We start from the raw sequence: 27,174 nt of genomic DNA on the forward strand, positions 1-27,174 counted from the left end.
TAATAGGTTAATCTTTTACTTATATTCTATTTTATTTCGTCTGTTACATAATTAACTTCAATGCTTATCAGCATATCTTGTTTTTCCTTAAAGCTCATCTTAAAAAAACCCAAAGCTTCACTCCTTCTCCTTTTGCAGCATCACTATTGAGATTAGAACTATGTAAAAACTTTTGAAGTGACAAAGTAACTTGGGTGTCTTATGCAGGTCTAAATACAGAAAATAACTGCATTCCATGGTCAGAGTCACTCTGCTCCTAAAAGCAACAGCAGTTGTTGTTGTTACTATGGCTATGGCTTACTGTCTTAGAAATCTATCTAATACGTAAGAATACTTCAAAAATACAGAAAAGAACAAATTACCAAAATCACATATACCTAGAAAATATAGTTGTGAAATCTTTTCCTACCCGTATTATTATGGAGTTAGTCACATTGCTCTCCTGTTACATTGTGAAAAAAAACTAATAGAAAAAAGATGGGTGCTTTTACCTTTGGTCACTCATTAAGCTGTGCTCAAGAAGCAAAAACCCAAAGCAGATTTCACAAATTGCCTAACTAGCACACTCTTAACATCTCTGCATTATTCCAGTTTCAGTCTTCCCTACCACTCCTAGAAAAAAATTAAAATTATTGTTTATTTAAGTCACTTGTATGAAACAAGTAAAAGTCATGCAGATAAACAGCATTTTAGCTGATTACAGCTCCTGCACAGCATCTGCACTATCAGCACTGCTGTAATTCATATGCTGTGTGCTACGTTTCCATACAGGAAACAGAGCCAGCATTTACTCTGCCCTCAGAAGACCTCAAGAAAGCATTTTAACTGCTTATCCAAGCAACATTGAAAGAGACAGAGAGGATTGTTTATGCAGCTGAGAAGCGGGTGTGGGTCTGTCGGCGGCGCCCCACAAGAGATCTCCCACACGTCTCTCAGGCCAGGTCTCCTCAGCAAAGCATCTGCAGGTGCATTTTACCCTAGAAACGTTAAGCACTGTCTCAGGTGAGTGGGCTTTGTTCTTCTACAAACAGTTAACGTGGTGCTGAAATGGCACCTTGAAAAACAGAGCAGCTTTTCCTTGAGATGCTGTAAACCCTCCAGGGACACAAGGTAACCCTATGGGGAGAAGAGCGCGTATGGAAATTACTGCATTAGCACAGCATTACATCCATGTGAGAGAACCCAAAGGCTGAAACCATGCAGCCTACAGCTGGTTTAGCTGTGCTCCGGAGCTGGTGCTGCCCTGGTGATACAAGAAGCAGCTACTATTAGGAAAAAGTGGAAGATTTCTGACTTAAGCTAATGTAGAGTTAAGTTTCATCTGAGTGGAATCATAGAATAGTTTGGGTTGGAAGGGAACTTAAAGATCCTCTAATTCCAACCCCCCTGCCACGGGCAGGGACACCTCCCACCAGACCAGGCAGGTCAAGGCCCGATCCAACCTGGCCTTGAACACCCCCAGGGAGGGGTGACCACAACTTCCCTGGGCAACCTGTGCAAGTGCCTCACCAGTCTCATCGTGAAGAGATTCCTCCTTATGTCTAGTCTAAATCTGCCCCTCTCCAATTTACACCCGTTCCCGCTCACCCTATCACTACAAGACTTTGTGAACAGTCCCTCCCCAGCTTTCTTATAGCCCCTTTCAGGTACTGGAAGGTCGCTATAATGTCTCCTTGAAGCCTTCCCTTCCCCAGGCTGAACAACCCCAACTCTCTCAGCCTGTCCTTGTATGTGAGATACTCCAGCCCTTTGATTATCCTTGCGGCTCTGCGTGTTAAGCGGACGCAGCCACCCCGCCAGCAGCGGCGGCCTCCCCGGGCGCGGTCTCAGGTCGCTCGCCCCCCAGGCCCCGCCCGGGCCCCGCCCGCTCACTGGCCGCCGCCGGCCCCGCCCCCTCCGGGCAGCGCGAGGGCGGCCACCGCGCACGCGGGGTGGCGGGGCCCGCGGGCCGGGCCGGGCAGGCAGGTAGCGGGGCGGCGGCCGGGCTGGCGGCGGGACGTGGCCCTGCTTCTGCTCTCTTCTCCTTCTTACTTACTTACTTTCCCCCGTAGTCTGCCTTCCTCCTCCTCCTCCTGCCTACCTGCCTTTCTCCCTCCTCCTCTTCCTCCTGCCTTCCTTCCTCTTCCTCCTGCCTTCCTTCCTCTTCCTCCTGCCTGCCTCCCTCCCTCCCTCCTCCTGCCTGCCTCCCTCTCTCCGCCTCCCTCCTCCTGCCTGCCTGCCTCCCTCCTCCTCCTTGCCTTCCTCCCTCCTCCTCCTTGCCTTCCTCCCTCCTCCTGCCTGCCTTCCTCCCTCCCTCCCTCCCTCCTGCCTTCCTCCCTCCCTCCTGCCTGCCTTCCTCCCTCCTCCTCCCTGCCTTCCTTCTCCTGCCTGCCTTTTTTTCCCCTCCTCCTTCCTTCCTGTCTTCTTTCCTTTTTTCCCTGCCCCCGTCCTGCCCGCCTCCCTTCCTTCTCCCTGCTCCCTCCCCTCTCCCGGGGGTTGCTGGGCGGCCCCTCGCTCTCCGTGCCGGCCCTCGGGCGCCGCCGGGCGCAGGGGAGGCCGAGCTCCGCGGGGGCTGTGGGGAAGCGCCGGGCCTTTAGGAAGGGGCCCTTTCTCGGCGCTTTTCCCGAAACGCCTGGTTGTGTTGGAAGCTTTCCTTCGATTCGTTCTCTAGGCAGAGTGGCAGCTGGAGTTCAGCTCCAGGCATCCAACGCTTTTATACCTTTATTTTACAGGCTCCCAGTACCCCTTCTTCCTTAAACAGACAGAGCTGAGGCAGGTTGATGTTTGTTGCTCACCTTTCCTTCCTGCTTCTTTTTGTTGAGAGTTAGATTTTGTTTATTTTTTCTGGAGAAAAGTAGAAAAACAAAACCAAAAAAGCCCCCCAAAACCAAAATGCCTTTAATGGCTTTTCATGGCTTTAATCACTAAGCTGTGGTTTATCTCACCTGGAAAACGAATAAGAATACGAAACTGCTCTATAAGGTGGTGCCAGAGGTGGTATGAGAGTTGGTACCTGTTTCCCTGCCGTCTTGGCATTGTGGTTTGAGCCAAGTCAGTGGCTTTTCAAACAAATTTCTGACTGCTTGAAGGGAAGGGATTTTCAGATCCCTTTCAAACAGTCTTATCATAAAGTTAATGCAGCGTGCAAAAATGACCTTTTGTAAAGGTCATTCCATAGAGCGCTTGAAAGTTCTGGTAGTTGAATTCAACAAGGCAGAAAATAAATTGTAAACAGCTACCCGGGTGGATAGAGTTTGAAAACTAACTGGCATTTGTAAATCTGGAGGGGGAGAAAAAAGATATAAGTAAAGTCCCACTTTTGCATATCACTTAGATAAACATTTAAATATCTTGTATATATCTAAAAGGGTTTTAATATCTTGCGTGTATTAGCTTGTAGGAAAAGAATATATTCTATGAGTCATGACCTATAGCTTGCATCCGTAGTCTTCTAGAGGTGGATGTAGTTGTGTGTAAGTAATGAAACCTGTGATTTTTTTTTGGTAGACACTCCATGCTGCCCCGTCATGTGCAGAGGCTGGGCAGAGACTGCATCGCCCACTGGAATGGTTCTCAGATGCTTGCCTTGAACAGCCCAGTTCCCAACTGTACAAGATGGGCTGGGCAGTATCTCTGGGCCTCGTTTCCACTTCTCGTTCCAGCTGATTTCTCAGTAAACTGGAGAATCCCTCCATTTTTTGGACCTCGGAGACAATTTCAGAACTGTAATCGGCAGCTTGATAACTTCATGCAGAGTTCTTGCTTCCACCTTCCTAACCCCGGTATGAAATCTGAGGGAGCAGAGCCGTTGACAAAGAAGAGAAGACTTGGTGACCAGCATGATACTTCAACTCTTGAGGAAGGAACAAACCTCTCTAATCAGGAGGAAACATCTGATCTTTCTGTAGCACAGATTGAAGAAAAACATAGCAGCAAGAAAGGTAAAAGGTGCTCTTTGCTCATTTCCCTTCTTTATTTGTAATGCCAAACATCTCTAACAAGTTATAAGCAATATTGCCTGCTCCTTTCGAATTACTGTTTTTCTTGGCACCTCTCTCAAGAAAACATCTGTCCTAAAAATGTTACAGTTTTGTAATGCTGTTTAGTCTGTACACTTATGTTTTGTGCTGTCAATCAGTCTGCCAGAACTAAGTTCACAGCACTTGGCGTTAGAACACAGGCAGTTATGTGAGGGATTTCCCAGCTGGGGAGTCCTGAGCTTGGCGCAGACAACTCTATCTGAGGTATCTGTTGCCTCGGATCAAGCCTTTTAACTTGGGAGCTCTTACAGTAAAAAGATTTAGCTAACTTGCTGTAGGCCTGGGCTAGCAGTTGTGGAGCTGTATTCCTTGTACTCTACCTGAGCTCATAAGCCCTGCTGGACCTGAATTGCCTTCTTTCTGAGCCAGTTATCTGTAACCTAGATACGTGAGAATTAATGGACTGAGGTTTAATGGTGTTTGCTTCCAGTGTGATCATATGGTTTTGTTTTTACACCTGTGTTCTGCCACTGGCATGTTAGCTAGTTTTGTGTTAGACCATGACTGGCAAATGTGTTTATCAAGGTAAGTACAATAAAAAGTGCAAAGGTGTCTATCCAACTCTGTAACAGCCTTTCAGGAAGCTGGGAAGTGGCTGCTTCAGCTTATTACAGGTATAATCTTCTACATAGCATCCTAATATCTCACTGAGTATTGTGGATATTTGCAGCTTTGTCTGCTGTGAAACAGATACAGGGGCGCAGTCAAAACTGGCCCCTTCTTGCATAAATTACTTCCTTAACAAAACAAACTGGATGTTTAACTGTGGCTGAAAAGGATGACAGGTGCCATGAGCACCTCAAAGGCATTTTTGGATGCAAATATCTATGAGGCTTAGAAACGTCATATCCATCTTCAGAAGATGAAGAATTGGAGTTTGCTTTGTACATTTTTCGCCGAGTCCTTTCTCAGCCTCCTTAGCAAGTGCTTTTTGACATACCTTTGCCTCAGAGCAGTTAGCATTGTTGTCCTTCCTAGTTGTCTTTATTACTGTCACCTTACAATATGCAAACAAAATACTTGCTGAGAAGCAATGTGGCCTCTCCGGCTATAGAAACAGTACTTAAAGCCTTGCTGCATTCATTGCAAATACTAGGCCTAAATAATTTAAGCACAGTGATGAAATTTACTACCCAAACAAGGCAGATCCTAACAGCTGCAGCTGCAGACTGCCACTGTTTGATAGCACAGATGACTGGACCTCAGCATGCTCTCTTGAGGAGCTGGGACTGAGCTCAGAGGCATCTTTGTCCGTGAGTTTTGTAAGTGGAGAAATACGTATCTGAAAAATAATTGGACACTTGATGATAGGCAAATATATTCTTATAAACTTCCATATAATGATACTAAGAATAAGTATGAAACTAGAAGCTTTTTTGGAGGAGATTGAGGCAGAACCTAATTTAAGACTATGTCAACAGACTGGATTTGGCTGACCAGTTTGATAGCCTTTCTACAGGGAACAGGGTGGTGTAATCTGACTGCAGTGATCCCTTAGAACATGCCAGTGTCCTAATTTCAAAGCAGTTTGACATCACAGGGGTGTATAATGATTTTGTGCTGTGTTTTGGAGTTTTTGGGTTTTTTTACTGATGCTTACATAAAATTCATCTTAAACAGAGGGTCTAAATCACTGCTAATCAAATGAGCTTCTAGAATTACTTAAGCTATTTGAAAGACGGATAGTTGTCAGTAGAATGATTTCTAAGAACAATACGAAATCATATAGTGTATTACATAACCTTTTCTCTTTCATGTACTTTTAACAGGAACTGTCAAAAGACATTGGGAGTATTTCTGTCAGCACAGTAGAACAATGAAAATCATTGAAAATAAACAAACTGACCCAAGCAATACAGAAAGTGAGGCAAAATTTGATTTTACAGTCATGTCCTACAATATCCTCTCTCAGAATTTGTTGGAAGATAACTCCCACCTGTACAAACACTGCAGGCAATGCTTGCTAATCTGGGCATACAGATTTCCTAACATTCTAGAAGAAATCAAACAGCTGGATGCAGACGTGAGTATAAAATGAACATGTAGTTATTTCAATAGAACTGATCAAAAAGAACAGCAAGAATTTGCTACTCTACTTTATCAGGGTCTGAAGAAATACCTTACCTTGTAGGGCTCTACATGTTCTTACTGTGTAAGGAAAGCCTGTTGTGGTTCAGCAGGCAGTGCTAACTCATTACCTTTCAGGAACACAATCTTTTAGTCAGAGTTCCAAGGTGGTTGTAAATCTCCCTGCATGCTGCAGTAACACACAGGCTTCACATGCTTAGGACTTTCTTAATGGAGAATTTTGAGGTTGATCTTTAGTTCAGGTTATCATAATAGGGAAACTTGTCCGTACTGTAGTCAATGAAGTGTTCCCTTGGCCTTTTCCTCCCACTGCTTTGGCATTTACCCCACTCCTAAACCATTGGGAATGTAGTAGCAGGTCATTATTTTGATTAAATTTAATTTCACATCTGAAAATGTGTGTTTGTCTTGTGAAAGAGTGGAAGGATTTGGGGCCCTCTTGACAATCTCAAGGAACATTTTCTATAGGAGCATGAGTCCTTTTGTGGGGTTATAGAGGCAAAAACCCTCTGAATTACTATTTTTTGTGTACCTGTACAGAATGGCCAACAGAGATGTCATACAGTAGTATTTGATGTACTTACTAACATCTTTTAATTGTAAACTTTTGCCTTAGGTACTCTGTTTGCAAGAAGTCCAAGAAGACCACTACAGAACAGAGATCAAGTCAAGTTTGGAATCCCTGGGTATGATAAACTCTTAGAATGAATACAATATTGTCTTCCCTGCCCCAGAGCTATTTTCCTGAGAAGATTCTTTTAGATTATAGAATCAAGTCTCCTGCCATCACATGCAACAATGTTGTGTACCCCCTTTTATAAATTCGAGTGCTCTCTTGAAACTGTTAGTGACCGTATCCCTGGTGGTCAGCTTTTCTAGGTTATGTTTTTTTTCTGGCTTGAAACTTTCCAAATATCACCGCTATTTTATCCATGGCCAGTTTATATTGATTAGTTTTTATACCAGTACTGTCAGTCAGCCTAAATAGCACTGTCCATGTGAATTTATGGCAAGGAACATGCTGCTAGGGGTGTGATTTCGGGGCAACTTAAACTGATCTACCTCTTTTGTGCGCTAAACCCCTTTCCAGTCCTAGACCTCTACTTTATTCCTGGCACTGATATTTGTCTGATGCCAGTTTAAGGAGCAGCACTGGACTTTCTCTTCCTTTTTTCTTTCTTGGTTAGTTGGTGTTAGTCTAGCTCCCAGTTGAGTGTGTGTAAAGAAGGCAGTGTTGTGGCAGTACTGATTTAAATCTGTTTGAAACATGAAACAAGGCTAGGCTTGTGTGGGCAACTGAGCTTCATGCTGCTATTTATAAATGGCATGGGCTGGGCAGTGAAGCATTTTAAAATGATGAAACCTAGGTATTGTTTCAAGTTCATTAGTTTTTTTTCTTAGATAGATAAGGTCTCATTAGTTCTGCTTTTCACCTCTAAACAAACTAACTTGGCAAATTACTACTTTCAGGTGGACTTGTTTGAACTCTAATGCTGAGGATTGCTAAGTGTCACAGTTTCCCTCTTGAAAGCTTTTCTCTTGCAACTAACTGGATAATTGCATAATTGTGTAAATATGTTTGAAAGCTTTGTTCTCTGAATCTGTTTAGACAGTGATTTATGACTCCTGGTGATTATTGCTTTTGATTGGAATACTTTAGTGGTGTTATTCCCAGACCATTGTGGTAACAACCAGAAAAAAACTTGAAAATGCGCGCCCACTTTCATGTGATTTTGGGGCTTTTTTGTTGTTTTGGTTTGGGCTTTTATCCACGTGACGAGAGGTGGACATGCTTGGTATCCTAAACTATGTAGATGCTTCCACATTTCAAAAGGTACTAGACCAGGTTTTCTGCAGTATCTAAACATAAGGTAGACAGGACAGAAAATCTCGTGTTCAGGTTTCTGTGTGAGCTTCAAAGTGTCTTTGGTGCTCAGACTGGGTGGTGACTGTCATGTGAGAAAAGTAGTGGGAGGTTTTTCTTCTTAAAAAATCTCAATTTATACAATGGTATTTTATGGTTTTAATTGCCTTTCTTGCAGGGTATCAATGTGAGTACAAAATGAGGACAGGGAGAAAACCTGATGGCTGTGCTATTTGCTTCAAAACTTCCAAATTTAGCCTGATTTCATCAAACCCAGTGGAATTTTTTCGCCGGGATATTCCGCTCTTGGACAGGGACAACGTTGGACTGGTGTTGCTTTTGCAGCCTAGGTTTCACTGTAAAACTAATGCTGCAATCTGTATAGCCAATACGCATCTGCTGTACAACCCAAGGCGAGGGGACATCAAACTGACCCAACTTGCAATGCTCCTGGCAGAGATTGCTAGTGTTGCCTCTCAAAAGGATGGCACCTTCTGTCCAATTATCATCGGTGGTGACTTCAATTCTGTTCCCAGTTCTCCACTGTACAGATTTATAAAGGAAGGAAAGTTAAATTATGAAGGACTTTCTATAGGGAAGGTAGGCCGTGCTTTTCACTTCTCATAAAAAGTTTAACGCTGATGAAAGAGAAATCTTTAATTGAGTGATGCTAGCATGCCATAGCTGTGATTATTGTTGTTGCAGTACCAATCATAGTGCCCCTTCGCAGTCTGCAAAGTGAAAGTTACTGTGGAGTTAATAAAATAAGATTGAATATATTTACTGTGCCTTATAGAATATTGCCTGCTGCTGGCATTCTGAAATAAAAAACTCACAAGCAAATTAATTGTTCTTGGAAGGTAGTTATCCACAGGATGATTATATCCCAGTGTTTAAGTGTCCCAGCCTTTAAGTAGGATAAAATAACTACTTAATTAAATACTTGCTATTTACTCTATGGAAAGGTGACTCTTATTTTAGATAAACTTTGAATTACAGTGGCTGGAATAGTTGTAAAAGTAAAAATGCAGTTAGGTGCTTAACCTAAACTGTTTCAGGTTAGGTGGTTTTTGTTGTAAGCTCTTGTATGTAGCTGTTGGATGTTTCAATTGCTATTTAGTATAAGGTAAGTGGAGTATGTATGGTGAAAAAAAGGTTCAAAAGTAGCCTCACTGATGTTTGTTGCTGGTGGGTGATTTCAAGCTGTGCTTTGACTTCCAGAAGAGTATGCATCAAGAAGATAAAGTAAGTGTCTGCTAGGGAGCTGCATATACTCAGTCCTGTTATGTTGCTAGAAGTATTCTTGGTAGTCTCTCAGCTTAGTGTCACAGGAACTATCTGGAAAAATTGGGTAGGTGTGAAAAACTTGGTAAGAGTAAACAAATGGGGTTTGTGTAGGGGTGGTACTATTTTTACAGATTTGACAAGCCGTTATGAAAGGTTTATTTGAAGGAGCTGGGGCTTTTCTTCCCTTTAACCTTTGAGCTTTACAAAAAATGTCCACTTATTTCAGGTTTTGTTTAGTTGTTTTTGTTTGTTCTAAAATCAGATTTCTGCCTGAAAAAAAGCTCATGTTGTCTTTTTAGGTCTCTGGACAAGAACAGTTTCCAAGGGGACAAAGAATCTTATCTATTCCAATTTGGCCAAAAAAATTAGGTATTTCACAAAACTGTGTGTATGAAACAAAACGGCAACAAAAAGAAGAAAATGCAGGTCAGTTTCTGGGTTGAAGAACTTTGTGGTCCTTCGAAAATACCATTCAGGTAGCCGTGAAAAACAGATGTTCTGTTCTAGTGAGAGAAAAACGGTGAGTCTTGAGCTTGCAAAACTCCTTGTTTGAGCTCATTAGAGTGTAAAGTTACTTGTTCACATAAGCATTTGCAAATTTGAATCTTTAGAAGGTAATAGTTAGAAATTGCCGTTCAGGAGCTGGTGCGTAGTATTTAAACTACTGTGTGTGCATCCTGAAAGCCACTTGTGCTGTGACTGAGAAAACAGAGGTGCAGGGAAGTAGCCCACGTACGTAGCATGAACCTACATTCTGCTTCAGTGTTTAGGTATTATAGCATAGGCACTTTATGGAACAACTGGGAAAAGCAGGTGACTTCTTGCTGAATATTGTTACATTTTTCATCCACCATTTTTCCTTTGGCTGAAAACCCAATTTTAAATGAATGGGACATAATTTGAAAGAATCTTTGGAAGAGATCTTGTCAACCTTTGTGAATTGTATCTTGCCTGCTACAAAAAACAGATGTACTTAAAGATAACTTTTCTCTGTAGCTTTTCTGTGTCTCTTTGGTATTGGTCTTACCTACATCCTGATTTTAGATGTAAATTGAATGTGTCTTTATTTTGCAGGAGAAAAATTGGAAACGACAAAACTGGACAAGAGTCAGGAGATTGTCAAGGCATCTGAAAAGTACGTGTTAGGTGTAAAAATGGAAGTCTTTGACTAGTTCCTAGTATTGGGGGTTTGTTTTGGATTTAGACCAAACTTTTATCTGAATCCAGACGTGGATGGAAGATGCTCACCCAGGTCAGCCTGCGCATCTGGCAAAAAAATTGTCTTCCATTTAAACAGGAAAAAGCTGATCAGAAAGTAGAAGACTAGAATTGGAAATAATAGGGGGGTGTTCTTGTGGGAACTAGCAGATATTTTTTCAGAATGCTTTTGACAGGGTTTTTTTTCACTTCTTGACATAAACAATACATCCTACTCTTCTGTACTGACATTTGTAGTAAAGCTGTGAACATCAGTCCAGTTGCAGAAACTTTTTTCAAGAGAGGAAAAAACCCACAACAACAATCTCTGTTTTTATGTTTTTTTCTTTTAGCTATTGGTTTATGGATGTTAATAAAATCCTATAATACAATGTGAAATTGGGATAAAGGAGGGAAATAAACTGGAAAGATCATAAAAACTTGTCAGGAATTCTGTGAGAGAATTTAAGTTCTTTGAGTCTCAGAAGTTTATGGTATTACAGATCTGGTAGTACAGCTCTTACTTGGATCAGAACATTTGCTTGTAAAACTGAAGGAGGAAGCCACCAGTAGACTGCCAAGAAGGAAAATGTAACTGCTTTTTGAAAAGACATATGAAGTAAGGCACAGAAGAAGGAAACTGCCCAAAGTGTAAACGTGTGAAATCAGGCTCCAAGTCTGCTATTTCTTACCAGAAATAAGATCTTGGTATCATTGCAGAAAGTTATATTAAAACCCTTGGTGATCAAAAAGCTAAGTAATGGCATTTCTGAGAAAAGAAATAGATAACAAGATAGGACGCCCATGTAGTAAATCCATGGTATGCCACGTGTTGAATGCTGCTTGCAGGGTGTTTTGTCTCATCTTAAAAAAGGATGTCGTGTAACAGAAGCAGAAATTGCTGCCCTTCTGTGTTTTACCAAGTGGTGCAATTGTCTGTCTGTACTCTAAATGAGGCAGATGACATGTTTGGTTTTGTTTTATTTTGTTTTACTTTTTAAAATCACTTGCTTTTTAACCAGAGCACACGTTTTTAACCAGCTCAGGTTTAAAATGCAGCCATGCAAAGTGAGGCGGGTACAGCTGATGGTTGATTTGCAGAGCTTATGGGAGCAAATAGCTGGGAGGGAGAGAGGAATTGTTTTGCTGAAAGGTTTTGCAGTTTGCTTTCATGGTGAAAAAACAGGTGAGACAAGATGGGCTGAACTAGAGGAACAGTGATAGAGGATGGGGAGAGACAAAATGGGAGCCTGAGTAGAGGAATGAAGATTAGGCATAGCCTAATTTGAAAAGACTTGATATCTTTCATTTAGGGGAGAAAAACAAAACTGAAAATGTGAATATCTCTGTATGCTGAAGGGCCTGGTTAGATGAGTTCATAGTCTGTTGCTTTCTTATAAGTTGCTCTCATGGATGCTTTTACCCATGTGTTGAGGAGAGATTGCTGAATGAGGACATGTGAAACCTTACAAAGTGTAGATGGAGCTGAAAGCTATGTATATTTAAAGTGTCAGTTAAGCCAATTTTGATAGACTTTTAGGTATCTGCCTTTTACTTGAAAAGGCACCTGGATTTTGCCTGCAGAGGTTTATGCCGCTAACAGAAAAGGCTATGGGGTTAATACGTTTGCATATATAGATAATTAATTTTGTTTGTAACCAGGAGTTACCTGGTATGTGCTTATTCTTTCTAGGAAAGACAAAATAAAACAATTTCCTTTCCTTCCTGTTTAGGTTGTCATCAAAACTGCAGCACTGTTTTAAATTGTCTTCAGTCTATTCTCATTACTTTCCTGAAACTGGGATACCAGAAGTAACAACTTGTCACTCTCGAAGTGCTGTCACTGTGGATTACATTTTCTATTCTACAGGAAGTGATGATACTGCTGCCCAGCCAGGTAAAGAAACCAACTTTTAATTGTTTTTCACAAATGCTAAATGAGAACGTTCAGATACTGTTCTAAGGGAAACGTGATTTAATGTATCTGAGGTACCTCAGTGATTTGTCGTGGTGCTTTGAATGTCAGCCATTATCTGAGAAATGTGGCTGGCCTTACTGACTCACCACAGTTGCACTTGTAGTGCCACACAGGGCAAACTTTTTCACCAAGCAGAACATTCCTGTAGTTGTCATCTCAGCATGGAGACAAGAGCTGAGGCTACAGAAAAACAGCAATGTAAGCAGCACTTGAGAAATGCAGCTCTTAGTAACCCATGAATGACCAGACCTACAACGAAGCAGTATTTCCCGTCATTTGATCAACAAAATGGTGAATGGTCATTTATGATGCACATTAAAACTAATAAATGTTTCTTAGAAGGTCGCTTTTCAGGTAGTCTTGATGTAGCGTCTGTCAAGTAAATGAACTGTGTGGCTTTTGCTCTGGGAGTCACTTGCACATGCCCAGTTGTCACTCTCTTGGTTGTAGTTGCAGCTAAAACTCACCAGATGGTGCAAGAAAGACGTAGTTACATCTACGGGTGGATGTATGCATGGGTAACACACTGCTGACCTTTGCTGCATTCGTGTTCTTTCCACGGATACTTCCGAGTAGCGTGCTTCCCGTCTCATCGTTAGTTCTATGTTTTATGCCATCGTCAAAGGTCACTGCACAGTACAGTGCTCTCAGAAATATGGCTCTGCAGAACTCGGAACAAAGAAACCTGGATTCCACTCCTGCTCCCGCTGTAGATTGCAACTGATTTTTACAAATTAACATTACTTTCAGTATGAGAAATGAAAATACCATATTCATCTCTCATACTTTGAGTCGTGATTGTTAAAATTCATTGAATCAATGCACAACAGTTTCATTTGTCATAACGTGCATGTAAAATATCAAATACAACCGATGCACAATATAGAAATAAAAGCTTTGACTGAAAAACTAGGGTATGGGAAATGTCTAAATGACTTCTGAATGCTCTGATTTAATGGAGAGCTGTGTGATTTCAAAGTGCATCCCTGTGCGAAATTTAATCTGAATTCACCTGCTTATATATTTTCTTGTACCATCATTGCCCCAGCAGAGCTGGAGCACTTTTCTTTCTGCACCTGTTTTTCAAATATTCTTTACCCGACATCAGGGTACAGAATAGGACTGAAGTTGAATTCTCCAAGTAGTTTAGAGTGGTGTAGTTTTTATACATCGGTTCTTGGAAACTAATAGTCTGGATTTTCAGTTTCATGATGACCTGGGCCTCTGTCCTGAGAGCTGTCAGTGTGTGAACAAGTGAGTAAATATTAAATATGGTCCAGGCTGACTGATTGGCTTTTTTCCAATTAAAGAGTTTGGGGTTATTTTGAAAGTTTTCATGCTTTAGTCTGTGTCATGGCTTAGCCAAGGATTTCGTTTGGTATTCAGGGTTTGCTGTGGTGGCAGGGTTCAGTATCTACCTGAGTCCTGCAAGACTCAGTTTTGCTGGTTCGAGAGTGCTCTGAGCTGACATTAATCACTGCATGTACACCAATTTTTCTATAGCAACAAACTGCTGCTCTGTAGACATGCAGGTACTGTGCCAAATGATAAATGTGGGTTGAGAGCTACCAAGGCATCTTTGCAGTAAAAAAAGCATTTCTTCAGAGCAGCAGTAAACAGCTGCTGGGTTGTTAGAGGACTGAGAAACTGTCAGATGGCAAAGAGTGAGGCTGTTGAACTATCCAAGGAGTTTAACAGTTGCTGGATAATCCTTTCAAATACACCTGCCAGTAAGGCAGTACTAGGTTCAGCCAGGAAGTTCTGATATTGCTGAGTACTCTCATATTTAAAATATTTTTGTCAAAGTTACAGCTGGTGTTTGTGCTGGTCCTGAAAGCACTCAACATGCACTCTGAAAGCAACAGCTAGGCTTGCTGAATAGTCATCTCGCTCAAATACATAGACCAAGGAAGTCTGAAAGTTTGACAGCTTATGGAAGTACCCAATTCTCAATGGAATTTCTTTACTTGATTTGGAAAAAGCTGATTACTCTTTGATTTTCTGTTTTTGTTTTTTTTCTCAAATAAGGAAACATATTTCAAATATAGTGTAATAATAAGGTGTAATAATAGCATTGCTGTGGGTTTGTTTATTTTGGGTTTTTTTAATGCAATAATAGGCGTAGTTAGCAGGAAACAATGGAGGAAGATCCCTTTCTTATGCTGAACAGGCAGGAGAGGAAATGCCAGGAGGCTTTCATCCTTGCAAGCAAGAGTTCCTGTATGATGTGCCTGCTGGAGAGCTGCGTGCTTGAGGATGCAGAAATAAAATATTCTGTGAACCAGTACCTCTCAAATGTTCTTTAATTTTGCAAGCATCAGCTCTGCTTAGCAATACTGTTGTGTTAGGGTATAGGACTGGATTGTGCGAGGCTTTTCCAGGGGAGTTACAATGAACAAATAAATCCCTTTCCCTTTCTACCTCAACTCATCTCTCTGCGTAATGGAAGGGTGATGTCTTTCTGAGGACTTTGAGCTCTACTGATTTTCAGTCCTACAGCAAGAGTGTAATATTCAACAAAAATTTCCAAACCGCCTTATTGGTGATTTTGCATGGGACAGTGACTCCAGACTATTTCTGCCATACTATTTTCCTCTTTCTGAGGATGTGTGACTGATTTTTAGCCCATGGTGGTGAACATTTCCACTTTTTTTCTTTTTAAACCAGGAGCAGAGAATTCTTTTCATGGAGGTCTCAAACTGCTTGGCAGGCTGGCACTTCTGACGGAGAAAGATCTTTGGACTGTTAATGGTCTTCCCAATGAAAATAACTCATCTGACCACCTGCCATTGCTCGCAGAGTTCAGGCTTGTTGAACGGTAATAGCCAAAGGACTTTTTGTGTAGGTAAAGTTACATTCACCTTCTCTCTTCATGTAGTTATTACTATTTTTTTAAAGGTTAACTCAGGCACTGCTGGTCCGGTTGAAATGTTTGCCTGCATGCTGATTTGTTAGTGTTGTGTAAAGTAGATTTTTTAAAGAGGCTTTTTCTTTTTTTTAAAATGTTTATATTCCTTTATCAAGTCTTTAAGGCAAAAAGAAAAGATTTTATGTTAGGTTCCTCTTTGATAATGGAAAACATCTGTGTCAGTCTCAAAATGGCATTATTTTTCACAGAGATGCTGTAAAATGGTTTTTACTGTCAATTAGAGTAAAACTGGTTATTCTGAGAATTGTGTGCTTCTTCAAGTAAAGGGTACTAAGTTTGTGTGTGTGTGTCACACTTTACAAGGGGCTGAAAGTAACGTTTTACCACAGAGTTGCTCTGTGAACACTACTTCGTCTAAATACTTCTGCAAAGGCATTTCCTCAGTTACCTACAGTGCAGTCAGGGCAGAGACTGCAAGATTGGACTTCCAAAGGGAGAAGATAAATATTTTTCTTACTGCAGAGCTATGTTATAGAAAGTTGCTTCTTTAACTGCTATATCATATCCCCAAGCACCTCATAGAATCATAGAATCACCAAGCTGGAAAAGACCCTACCGGATCATCAAGTCCAACCATTCTTATCTGTAGCTAAACCATGGTCCTGAGCACCTCATCTACCGTCTTTTAAACACCTCCAAGGATGGTGACTCAACCACCTCCCTGGGCAGCCTGTTCCAGTGCCCAATGACCCTTTCCATGAAAAATTTTTTCCTAATGTCGAGTCTCAACCTCCCCTGGCACAGCTTGAGGCCATTCCCCCTTGTCCTGTCCCCTGTCACTTGGGAGAAGAGGCCAGCTCCCTCCTCTCTATAACCTCCTGTCAGGTAGTTGTAGAGAGCAATAAGGTCAGCTGTCAATCAACACTCCCAGGTCCTTCTCCTCCAGGCAGCTTTCTTTTATGTCTTTCTTATAGTGAGGGACCCAAAACTCAACACATTTGATCTACTATAGGAAAAAGAAATCAGTCCTTGACATCTTGAGGTTTCCTGTATTGAACAACTGGAGAGGTTGTTTTCCATCTAGTTAATAAAACCATCAAGTTGTACATTGAAATGACAGATGCTGAGGTATTAAATGATCAAGCTCCTATATTTAATCTCATAATGTGCAAAATGTGATTTACAAAACTAACAGGTTGCCTGAATAGGAAACTCGCAGGGAGACTGAAAACAAGTCTTGTAACTTTGTCAAACTACGTTATGGATATGTAAGTAAAAGTAACACCTGGGAGAATTGTCTTTCAGTGTAGTGCTAGAAAACCTGCATCAAACCACATTCTGCTGTGTTTATCTTGTTCTTTTCCGACCTAATTTTTGGAATTTTCATCCACGTTTCCTTTTCCTGACTGCAGTGTTACAACTGCGATTACTTTGTGGTAGAGAAGTTCTGCTATTTAGAATAAGGCTTAACTTGAGCATCACTTTTGAGGCTTGTCTGAAACCCCATCTCCTCCAAAGCAGAGATGTCACATCAGTTCCCTTCTCTTACACAGAGCAGCACTTGTTTAGGCCAGGCCAAGCACCTAGTTATTTACATTGCTGGTTTGAACATGAAGTTTTATGCTAATTTACAAGCAAATGCTTTGGACTTGCTGATGAATAGTTTCTATATTTGGCTTGCATTCAGATACTAGGTATTGCTGGCCAAATTCCTCAAGGCAGTAAAGATGGCCTTCTGAAAACCATACCTCCCTTGCCTGGTACCTACCTGAAACCATTAAGGCAATAAGATATTTCTTCTGCTTCACAGTGTTTTATTATTAAATTATTCCTCAGTCCTTATTATTAGTCCTTATTATTAAAGGACTATAATAATTTGCTTTCCTCTAATAAAAGGGGAAACTCAGAAGTGTTTTCCCCTATTTTGATGGCAATAACATGGGGAAAGGACCAAGGTACTACTGAAATTAAAAAGCAACAGCTGCTTGACATGATGCAGTTATCAGTGCTGCTACTTCAGGGGTGTTTATTGTTCCATAACAATGCATTTTTAGGGTTTAGAGAGTAGTTTCAGCCTTTTCTTGTGTAACCCATTAATGAGTAGCTGTAGGGCTTCAGTGTTTTTCTTTGTAGAATAATAACTGAGGTAGGTACTCAACAATCTTAAAAGAAATGCTTTAGTTTGTTCCCATCTTAATTCTAAAAACAATTTGAAATAGAAACCTGGACAGGACAAAGACCACACCTTAAGTCAGTAAAAAAAAGTACCATGATATTTTATTGAAATTTCATGCTGTGCATAAACATACAAGTGCTTAAAAAAAGTCATGCATGTTTTCTACACTATTTGACCACTTTGCAGTAAGTTAGAACAGTTACTAGAACCACACTTAAGACAAATGCCATCATAAGCAAGTTTCAAGAGAATATTTCAATTGAACTTCAAAACAAGAATGAAAAGCAGTTTGTCCCATACCTTTACCATATTAACAAGTTACACTGAAACTTGGAGGTTAAGAGAAAATAAATTGTGCTAGACAGTGGTAAAAACTATATACCACCCACCATTACTTGAGCTGAAGTAAACCATGGTTTCATTGAAAAAAAGCCTTGCAACATATCAGGTAACCTTGTGCTATAAGATACAGCTGATCAAAGTAAGTGTTTCACATTTTATCCAGGAGAAAGTTAAGGAATACATAAAAAATGGTACAGGTCACAAGACACTGAGCAGCACAAAGTTTAAAACAAACTCTGCAGGTGATGTCAAATTACACAAAAATTTCTACCGAAAGAGTATTTCCCTCTCTCCAGTTTCACTTATGAATCAAAACAATTCCTGTTGTGAACACAGGAGTGGAAAAGTTTACCAAGAGAGGGATGGGATGGGTAGGTAAGGGAAAGTCTTCCCTGTGGCTGATATGGTAATCTTGTATAAAGAAGCAAAATACATTTGAAAAGTCTTCTTTCTAGACCTTCTGAAATCTAATTTGTAGAAAGTCTTTCACTGTTTGTAGAAGGCTGCTGGGTCTCAGTGCTGTCTTCCTGTCCTAGGTGGGTGAGATTCATTGACTTTTTTGAGCAGAAGTCTGTGTACAAGCAATCATCTCCTTCTGTATCCATTCAGTTGCTGCCTGATGCAAGTGTTGTTCCAGGAGCTTAAACTGTTCCATTTGAGTAAGCATCATTGTCACTGTGTTACAATGACTTGTCCTCAGGGAGTTCCCAAAAAAAGTAATTGCTCAGGAGGGGAGGTACACACAAGGCCCACGGCAGTATCATCTATAAGCACAGCACTAAGTGTAGAGGCTGGACTTGTACAATAATCTGTTTTTTATTAGGCACCTAATGAAATATTCAGCAATGCGAGCACTCGAATGCTTCTAGAGAACTTCAAAAAATGCAAATGGTGGACCCCAATGAAAGTCTTACTGCATCACTCAAGAACACTGCAGTTCATCAAAGGTCCTTAGCTAAGTCTTAGAACAAAAGGACTGAGTAGGGAAGAATTAGATGAGCTTGATTTTCAGCTATTTCAGACACATAGTTTCATTTATTGCTGAAGTTTTTCCAACACAAGCTTCCTTATTCAGATCTGACTAAACTGTCATTGCTACAATGCATATAAGAAAAACTCCCTACAGCAGCATGGCAGAAGGTTAACTTCAGCCTGCCATGCCTGATCTTAATATAAGATGTCAAGGTATCACCATGGGAGACTGCTCAGCCTTTCAAAGACAAGGTTCAAAGTTACACACAAATGGTGAAAGAAAAGCATATAGACTCAGGTTAACAATTCTGACTTTTTTTCCCTTATTCCCAGAGTATATACAAGAAACAAACTGAGCAATAGGTGAACACTTGTCTCTACAAAACAGCAATCTCTACAGTTTGTGCTTTAGCAGTGTAGTCCAGAAAGACTAAAAGCTTGTGACAAAGTATAAAAAAATCCTGAAAGCTTAAAAATTCATTATTCATCAATTATTATCATTTAAAAAACCCAAACCTCATATTTTGCCTAATAAGATGTCAGTGTTTAAGAATACACTTGTGTATTACAGTTACTTAACATCTTTCAGCATCATGCACAAAACAATAATACAGGTGGCAGTAAAACATCCAGTGCTGGTTTAATACTACCAGAAATGCTGGGAAACATTACAAATCTGTTACAAAACAATAATACTGAAAGTTTTGCATATCTGTTAAGTTTAGTGAGGTAATATTGATACTTTAAAAACTCACACCACTTCTGCACTGCTTGTTTTTATTGCTGAATTAATACTGAATATGATTTTTTTTTTAACTGCCCTGCACCTCAGCACATCTTAACACTAAGAATATGATTTCTCAGTTATCCCAATGTCACTACCCAGCACAATGCCCAAATTCAATTAATACTTGTACAGGGAAATTATATTTGAAGAAACTCTCATACCACTGGAGTCACCTGCTTTATGGAGGGAAAGAAGTCTTATATCCTGACAAACAGATTTTCAGGTTCTTGTTACTTACGCCTTTTCTATGAATTTAAAGAAAATAAACACTGCCACCAGAAAAAAAAATTCTCCCTTCTTTTTTCTAGGTAAATCTTTTATTGTAGGAGTTCGCAAGTTAAGTAGTCCCATTCCTTTTTCCTTCCAATGGAGTGCGGGTAAAGTGCAGTGGGAAGCACCAGGGAAGCCTTCTGTCCAGCATATGGCTTTGTTAGATGCGGAGCTGGTAACCCACCTCGTTGAGCGTAGTCAGGTCTCCTTTCTTGTCCACCACTGCAGGCCTGTCGAAAAAGGAGAGAAGAGGGCGCTGCTCACCAGCAGATCAAATTTTCTTACTGTAAGCCGAAGCCGCGTTTGTCACGTGAACTAGTGCGATGAAGCTACCCTTGTGAGTTGCCTCTGAAGCCACCAGTGAAGAAGAAGTCATTGCATCCTGGGGGCAGTGATCTGAGTCTGAGAGCACTCCTCTCCCCCTGACTTGAGAGAGGGCCTAAAGGAGTAGCTAAGACTAGACACACCCCGCCCTGACCTACCCCAGAGCAGGGCTCTGGCTCTTAGAATAAAGTGGAAACTGCTGAGAGCAAATGCGCAAAGCCTCTCGCATGCCCACAGCATGTTGTCTCTCTGAACCTGACCTCTCCTCCTGGCTAGCTCTGCGTGAGGGGCTAACACCCACGAAATAGAAAACACGAGATGAACTCCCTTCAGTCTCCAGGCCTCATGCATTCCAATCCAGTCTAGCCATCCACTGAGGAATCGTGCATCCATGTCTGCTGTTGGGTCATTTAAGTGTACCAACAACCTGAACCAAATGAAGACTTGAAACTGAGCAATCAATCTCCCTATTTAGCAAGCAATTGCAAAAGCTCCAGCAACAAAATTGTCAAACTGAAACAATCCTGGTGACTTAGAGTCTATGTCAGCGTCTAATCTGAGCTCTTATTTCAGGCTTTTAGCTGTTTTCCACATTAAGCCATTTGTTTGCTTTTCTAAAGAAAAAGGCTAAAATACACATTTCTCCTAGTAGACTCCACAGCGCATCCGCTTCACTGCAAAGGCTCAGTTAAAGTCCAAACAGTACAATGCCAAGTTGGCAATGACTCCAGTGCTTTCCTATTGCTCCTCAGGCCTGGTTTCTAGCTCCTGTGCTTACTCTTTGTTCACTGGGCAGCAGCCGTGACCCCTGAGTTTGCACACACAAGGCTGACACTTCACCTCCTTGTTGCACGCTGCCTGCCTGTTTCTGCCAAAGCTGCTCTGGGCAGCCAGCACGGAGAGGCAGCAGCACAGCAGGGAGGCGGGCAGGCCAGGGAAACCCTTGCCCTGCCTCTGGCACACCGCTAGGTGCACACACCACTCTAAAGGCTGTACCGCCACAGCCCTGTACTCGGCACTGGTGAGACTGTACCTCAAATATTGTGTTCAGTTCTGGGCCCCTCACCACAGGAAGGATGTTGAGGCTCTGGAGCGAGTCCAGAGAAGAGCAATGAAGCTGGTGAAGGGGCCGAAGAACAGGCCTTATGAGGAGCGGCTGAGAGAGCTGGGGTTGTTTAGCCTGGAGAAGAGGAGGCTGAGGAGTGACCTCATTGCTCTCTACAACTACGTAAAAGGCAGTTGACGAGAGGAGGGAGCTGGTCTCTTCTCCCAAGTGACAGGGGACAGGACGAGAGGGAATGGCCTCAAGCTCCGCCAGGGGAGGTTCAGGCTGAACATTAGGAAAAAAAATTTCACAGAAAGGGTCATTGGGCACTGGAACAGGCTGTCCAGGGAGGTGGTTGAGCTACCTTCCCTGGAGGTGGATGAGGTGCTGAGGGCAATAGCTTAGTGATTGATAGGAATGGTTGGACTTGATGATCCGGTGGGTCTTTTCCAACCTAGTGATTCTATGATTCTATGATTAAGTGAAGCCTAGTTTTGCCACTTATCCAAGCACCTATATTAATAACCCCATCACCCTCTTGCAGTACTGCCCTGCACCCTGCCTTGTGTTTGTCTCAGCTGTAAGTACTTCATTGAAGTGCAGGGAGCCTTTCCTGGTCTCTCTCACTTGCAGGCAGGGATCGCATAGAAAAAGTCATTCTAAGATAGTTTGGACTTTTCTACTTTATTCTTTCAGAGCAGATGAGATTTGTCTAGCCCGAAAACACATTACAAGCTGCATCCCTCAGAGCTTGTGTAGGAGTTGAGACCAGCAAGAAATGCAATGTATGTTCCTGAGCGTCCTTTCTTCCTCCCTCCCTCGATTCAGGGATCCTTTTCTCTCCCTACACCTTCCTCACCCTCCTCCCTTTAATTAAAGCCAGAGTATGGGTTGAATTAAAGCACACGTGGACGGTTCTACCTTCTCTGATTATCCAAGAGATGGGAGTCACTGCACACCCATTTCCACTCCATGACAATTCTCTACCTTGTAGCTACAAACAGGCTGTCTTCCATAAGGTTTCTCTTCAAGGTTTTAGGAAAAGGCAAGGATTTGTTGGAGCAGAGGCACCATGGCTTCTCTGCTCCTTAACTGGCAAATGACCTGATACCAAACATCCCTTCTGAAGCCCGGGACCTCTGCTGCACTGCCCCATCAGATTACACCTCCTGTCCAAAGTGCCATGACGATGAACATGTGAATAAGTTCTGCGCAGCTGCTGTGTTGGAGCTGTCTGGTTTTGTACATCTTAATATAACATAAACCTGCTCCTTTGTACATCCTCATACAAGGACAAACAGAATTTCCCTTTCAACTGGCAAATTAGGCCAGAAGCACCCAAGGCCAGCGTTGCTATGACACTCACAAAGCACACATGTGTTAAGCCTCGGTATGAAATTAAAAGGAAATGGATCCGGTGAACTGACATTTCGGAGCAGAGATTGCTTCAGGCTGCTGCATGACCCTCCCTTCCAAACTCCTATCAACACTCCCAAAGAGGATAAAGCACTGTGTTCTAGCACGTTGGCTTGTAATTTACCCTCCTGGTTGGAAACATCAGAGATGGACAAGCAGACACAGAGTTACCAGACAGATTCACATCACCCTACATCCTCTTTATTGCTCCTGTCCACTGGCTGCCCTGAGCTGGATCACAGCAGCTGCGGGCTAAGAGCACAAGGACTATTACATAGCTCAGTGAAAGAGCTGCAGTTTGACTACCCACACCGGTCTCCCAGACAGGGACGTATGACTTACTGTATTACCGCCAATATCCTGCAACGTACCCTGTCTGCCTTGTGGCTGTATTTCCCAGCTAAAACATTACCACAGGCTTGCTAGCAGCCACCATTGGCATTTACCTAACAAACCAGTACAAAACCAGGATGAGAAGTTAAAGGATTGAGGCTTTAAAATCCACTTCTGTCCTTAAGCGCTGCTCAGCCTTTGTCCTTCAGAAACAATCCAAAGACATTCCAGTTCACATATTTTTTCACTGGGGGATTTCTCCCAGCAGGCCCATAAAATTTTGTTGTTGACAAAACCCAGGGTGTAATAACAGCTTGTCATCAGCAGGTGAGGCCTCTCAAACAAACGCGTTATTCAGCCCCTGCCAGCTCACAGTAGAGCAAAATACTTCTCTCCCTCTCCCCTGCAAGCTCTAAAAAGCTGTAATTACAGCATGTGAGTAAGAGATCCACAAAGAAACAAAACAGTGTTGATAAGCATCGCCATTCCTTAGCTAGGATTTCAGCCTAAAGCATAGCAAGACTCAAAGTCTTTCCTCTTCTAAGCATAACACAAAGGCCTCTCATGGCAACTAGGTTCTCTGAGATCCATCAACATACAGAAGAAAATACCCATTTCCCCTCTTGTATTTCTTGCCCCACATCAAATGCTGTACATGCTGGTATATGCCACTCAGGTCATCCCTGATGAGCAGATACCATTCCCCTCTTCAGATCTCAGAGATCTCCTGTTGCAGAAACCAGCAGATCTTGATTTTATAAATGAAAGGGTTTTATCACCAGAAGGCAACTCCCTCCAGCAGCACACTGCTCTGCAACATCACTCCCACTGAGGCCAAACTAACCTGATTGCCTTCTGTGACAAAGTGACCTGCTTACTGGATGAGGGAAAGGCTGTGGATGTGGTCTTCTTGGACTTCAGTAAAGCCTTTGACACAGTTTCTCACAGCATTCTGCTTCGGAAACTGTCAGCCTCTGGCCTGGACAGACACACACTCTCCTGGGTGGAAAACTGGTCACTGGGCACTGGAACAGGCTGCCCAGGGAGGTGGTTGATTCACCTTCCCTGGAGGTGTTTAAAAGACGGGTGGATGAGGTGCTGAGGGGCATGGTTTTGGGATTGATGGGAATGGTTGGACTCAATGATCCAGTGGTTCTTTCCCTAGTGATACTGTGAAGAGGCACAGTCAGCCTTGGAGCCTCTAGCGCCACTGCACACAAGCATAATTTTAACATGAGGAGGCCAGTTCTGCCCCCCGGCATCACTTTTCTAACAGAGAGCAGCCTCCTGGGTCTGCTCAAGGGCCCTGGACCTGCCAAAAGCAATTTCACCCCTTTTCCTTCCAAGCGTACTGGCAAGGCTTGCAAGAGAGGCCTTTGCAGGACCCACAGGGTGGTCATGCAACAAAAAGCATGTGCTGCAAGAGCTCCCACCCACTCCGAGATGCTTCAACACCTTCCACTAAAGCAGAGATTAAGATCTGTCTGTTCTGGAAAAGCAAAGCTGCCAAGGAGGAACCAGCCATTGCAGAGCAGGCACGTGCTCAACAGCTCCCTCAGGAAACCAGTCAGCTGGCAAGCCTCCAAGCCCAGTGAGACTCACTTGTCTCTCCAGTCATATGTGGTCCACTCCAGCAACGGCAAAAGCACTATCAGAAACCCGAAAATGAAACCAACCTTCAAAGATAATCTAGGAGGTGAAGAAGCCTGGAGTCGCCCAGCCCATTACAACTATAATTACCCATGCACTAAACAAGGAGCTCCCAGTAATAAAGCATCGTGGACCAAGTGTGAATTCACATGTAAAAATAAAAGCCTGCTGTGAAATCACCTGCTGCTAAAGTATCTTGAAGTTATCTTTAGAAGGTTAGTCTAATGTCTTTGTTAGTTGCTTTAAAATAAATAAATAAGTGCTGAGACAGTAGTCTGGGAGCCTATTTAAAAAGCGATGATCATAAATATGTGACTAATCTGGGTTACGTATAGGCTTTCACTGTTGTCAGCTTCCTGGCACGAAGCAGTACAGCTAAAACTTGACTCTTCTACATCTAAGATATGGGAGCCTGAATTGCCAGTGGCTGTAAAAGGCCTGTGATCTGGATGCTCTGTTTTATCCATTTAGAGACTTGCGTGCAGTTAGCCCATCCTTCCTCGCACACATGAGGGAAGTGGTCTGATTTTTTTAAGCCAATTAAAGTCAATGAATACAATGCAAGTGATGTTTCTGCTTTGCAAGAAGAGAAAAGGTTGGCTTTTTCACCATCCCAGAAGTCAGACAGTCCTCAGCAAAAACCACATCATCAGAACAGCTTTATATGAGGGCTCATCATGGAGAATCCAATTTCTGTCTCAGTGGCCATGACAGCAGGACACCCCACCACTTCTAGCAGATGTATCCTCCTGTTTTTAATACCTATGTCTGAACGCCCTTAAAATGTGATCACACTACTTTCCCTCCTCTACAAGTTCCCTGCATGCCAGGCTGGGTTCATTTCTCCAGAGAGTGGATTGTATGAAGAATAAAAAAAAGAAAAGGCAAAATCCACACTTCCACAGTCATCTGACACCTTGTAGAACTGAGCAAAGCAAAGGGGCCTCCAAGGACACCGCAAGGGCAGCAGTTAAGCATGGCAATGCCAGGACAGCAGCAATACCAGCAGCCTCTCAGGCAAACAAGAAGCCTGGTGCAATATTCCTATACAAGCCAGCATGCACATATAATCATAGAATCATAGCATAGAATCATAGAATAACCAGGTTGGAAGAGACCCACCGGATCATCGAGTCCAACCATTCCTAAATTTATTCATTCATGGTTTGGGTTGGAAGGGATCTTAAAGATCATCCAGTTCCAACTCCCCTGCCATGGGCAGGGACACCTCCCACTAGACCAGGTTGCCCCAGGCCCCATCCAACCTGGCCTTCCAAGGAGGGAGCATCCACAACTTCCCTGGGTAACCTATGCCAGCACCTCACCACCCTTATCACCAAGATTTTCTTCCTAATGTCCAGTCTAAATCCTCCCCCTCCAATTTAAGGCCATTAAAACTTAGACCTGATTCGGACAACGTAACGCACTGACTAATTTTAACCAAGGTTAACATCAAGTTTTTTAAAGCAAAATATGTCATGGGCCTCAAGTTCTGACCCATCAGTGATGGCAGCAGGAATACTCACGATTTGTCTCTTCTGCATGCCCGTCTCTGAGGGCTGGCTTGCCTCCGTCGAGGGGACAACGACTTACCCCGTGATCTCTCTTTTATTGGAGAATGGGCACTTGAGGGTTTCAGAATCTGTGAGAGAAGGGGGAGGGAAGAAAACGGTGTTCAATAAAGGCAATCATTCACTGAAAATAAAAAATAAAAATAAAGGGCCTCATACAGAAGCAGGGAAGGCGCACAAAGAGCTTTCAGTCCTTTGGGGCTTATTCAAACCCTGCCCAGGTTAAAAGGAAACCAAAGCTGTCATCATGTGATAACTGGTCAGGGCTCCTCTGCAAAAATGAGTTGGTGTCACCAATTCAGTTCCCAGCTAAATACTGAAAAAAACATCATATCCACAGCATTCTTCAGAGCTGGCAGCAGCAAGGCATAAGAAAAAACTGCTTTGAGCCTCAGCTGAAGGAAACACACACAGCCAAATCACCCTTTCCCACTTTCTTCTCCACAAACAGAGGCAATCATCTCCCAGGCTGGCAGCTGAACTCCTTGTGACAGTGGGGCTTTTCAGTAGTAGGCTCTCCAATTTGCTTGCATTCCCCAGGCCCTCCAACCTCAGAAGTCCGTCAGCACGACATTCACACTTTGGGCTGTTTTTAAGACTTGATCCTCCCAAGTTATGCCCCTCACAATGTGAGCCCTCTGAATAAAGTGGTTCCAATTCCAAATTAAATCAAGGGAAGAGTGAGATGTAAGGCCTTCAGCCTTCAAGAGTTCATGGCCATGGTCCTGGCCTTGAGGTACTTAAAAGGACTGGATTCTATGTCACAGCTCATCACACACACAAAGCTGGTCCCTCAACCAAAAACAAGTACCGAGTTCAGTAAGTCATCCACCCATAACCCACATGGACTTCTTCAAGTACAGCCTGCTTCAGCTTTCTACTCTCTAGATGGTTTTAAAAGCACATGAATAGAGAAGATGAGGGAGAAAGCTTCATTACATCTGTAATGAAGCACATGTGCTTGAGAGGACAGTATGGTACAACTT

General features: G+C 42.5%; 2 protein-coding genes across 3 annotated transcripts in view; one reads left to right on the plus strand and one right to left on the minus strand.

Annotated features, from left to right (window-relative positions):
* The first annotated feature begins 853 nt into the window (after nt 1-853).
* On the plus strand, nt 854-15,606 carry ANGEL2 (angel homolog 2). 2 transcript variants are annotated; one of them, XM_069852816.1, is made up of 9 exons: nt 854-1,002; nt 3,487-3,920; nt 5,789-6,042; nt 6,724-6,793; nt 8,150-8,571; nt 9,558-9,684; nt 10,333-10,393; nt 12,189-12,352; nt 15,101-15,606. In XM_069852816.1, exons 1-9 carry the CDS (start codon nt 869-871, stop codon nt 15,253-15,255), a joined length of 1,821 nt encoding a protein of 606 aa, XP_069708917.1. In that variant the 5' UTR covers nt 854-868; the 3' UTR covers nt 15,256-15,606. The 2 variants fall into 2 exon arrangements, 1 of the variants encoding a protein (XP_069708917.1); XR_011337057.1 differs by lacking the exon at nt 9,558-9,684 and having other exon boundaries at nt 15,101-15,237.
* Nucleotides 15,607-17,565: 1,959 nt separating this feature from the next.
* VASH2 (vasohibin 2) overlaps nt 17,566-27,174 on the minus strand; it is a 37,837-nt gene continuing 28,228 nt past the window's right edge. The window contains exons 6-7 of the mRNA XM_069852817.1: nt 26,144-26,259; nt 17,566-20,079 (exon numbers count right to left, since the gene is read on the minus strand). Of these exons, the coding sequence (XP_069708918.1) occupies nt 20,010-20,079; nt 26,144-26,259 (186 nt within the window). The 3' untranslated portion in view covers nt 17,566-20,009. The remainder of the gene's footprint in view (nt 20,080-26,143; nt 26,260-27,174) is intronic.

Source organism: Phaenicophaeus curvirostris, chromosome 2 (genome assembly GCF_032191515.1).
Source record: "Phaenicophaeus curvirostris isolate KB17595 chromosome 2, BPBGC_Pcur_1.0, whole genome shotgun sequence".
Lineage (NCBI taxonomy): Eukaryota > Metazoa > Chordata > Aves > Cuculiformes > Cuculidae > Phaenicophaeus > Phaenicophaeus curvirostris.

Excerpts from the sequence above, each read along its gene's own strand:
- ANGEL2 (XM_069852816.1), top strand. The coding sequence starts at position 869 with ATGCAGCTGAGAAGCGGGTGTGGGTCTGTCGGCGGCGCCCCACAAGAG. Across the intron at positions 1,003-3,486 it reads AACGTTAAGCACTGTCTCAG|ACACTCCATGCTGCCCCGTC; the intron begins GTGAGTGGGCTT and ends TTTTTTTGGTAG. Across the intron at positions 10,394-12,188 it reads ATTGTCAAGGCATCTGAAAA|GTTGTCATCAAAACTGCAGC; the intron begins GTACGTGTTAGG and ends CTTCCTGTTTAG.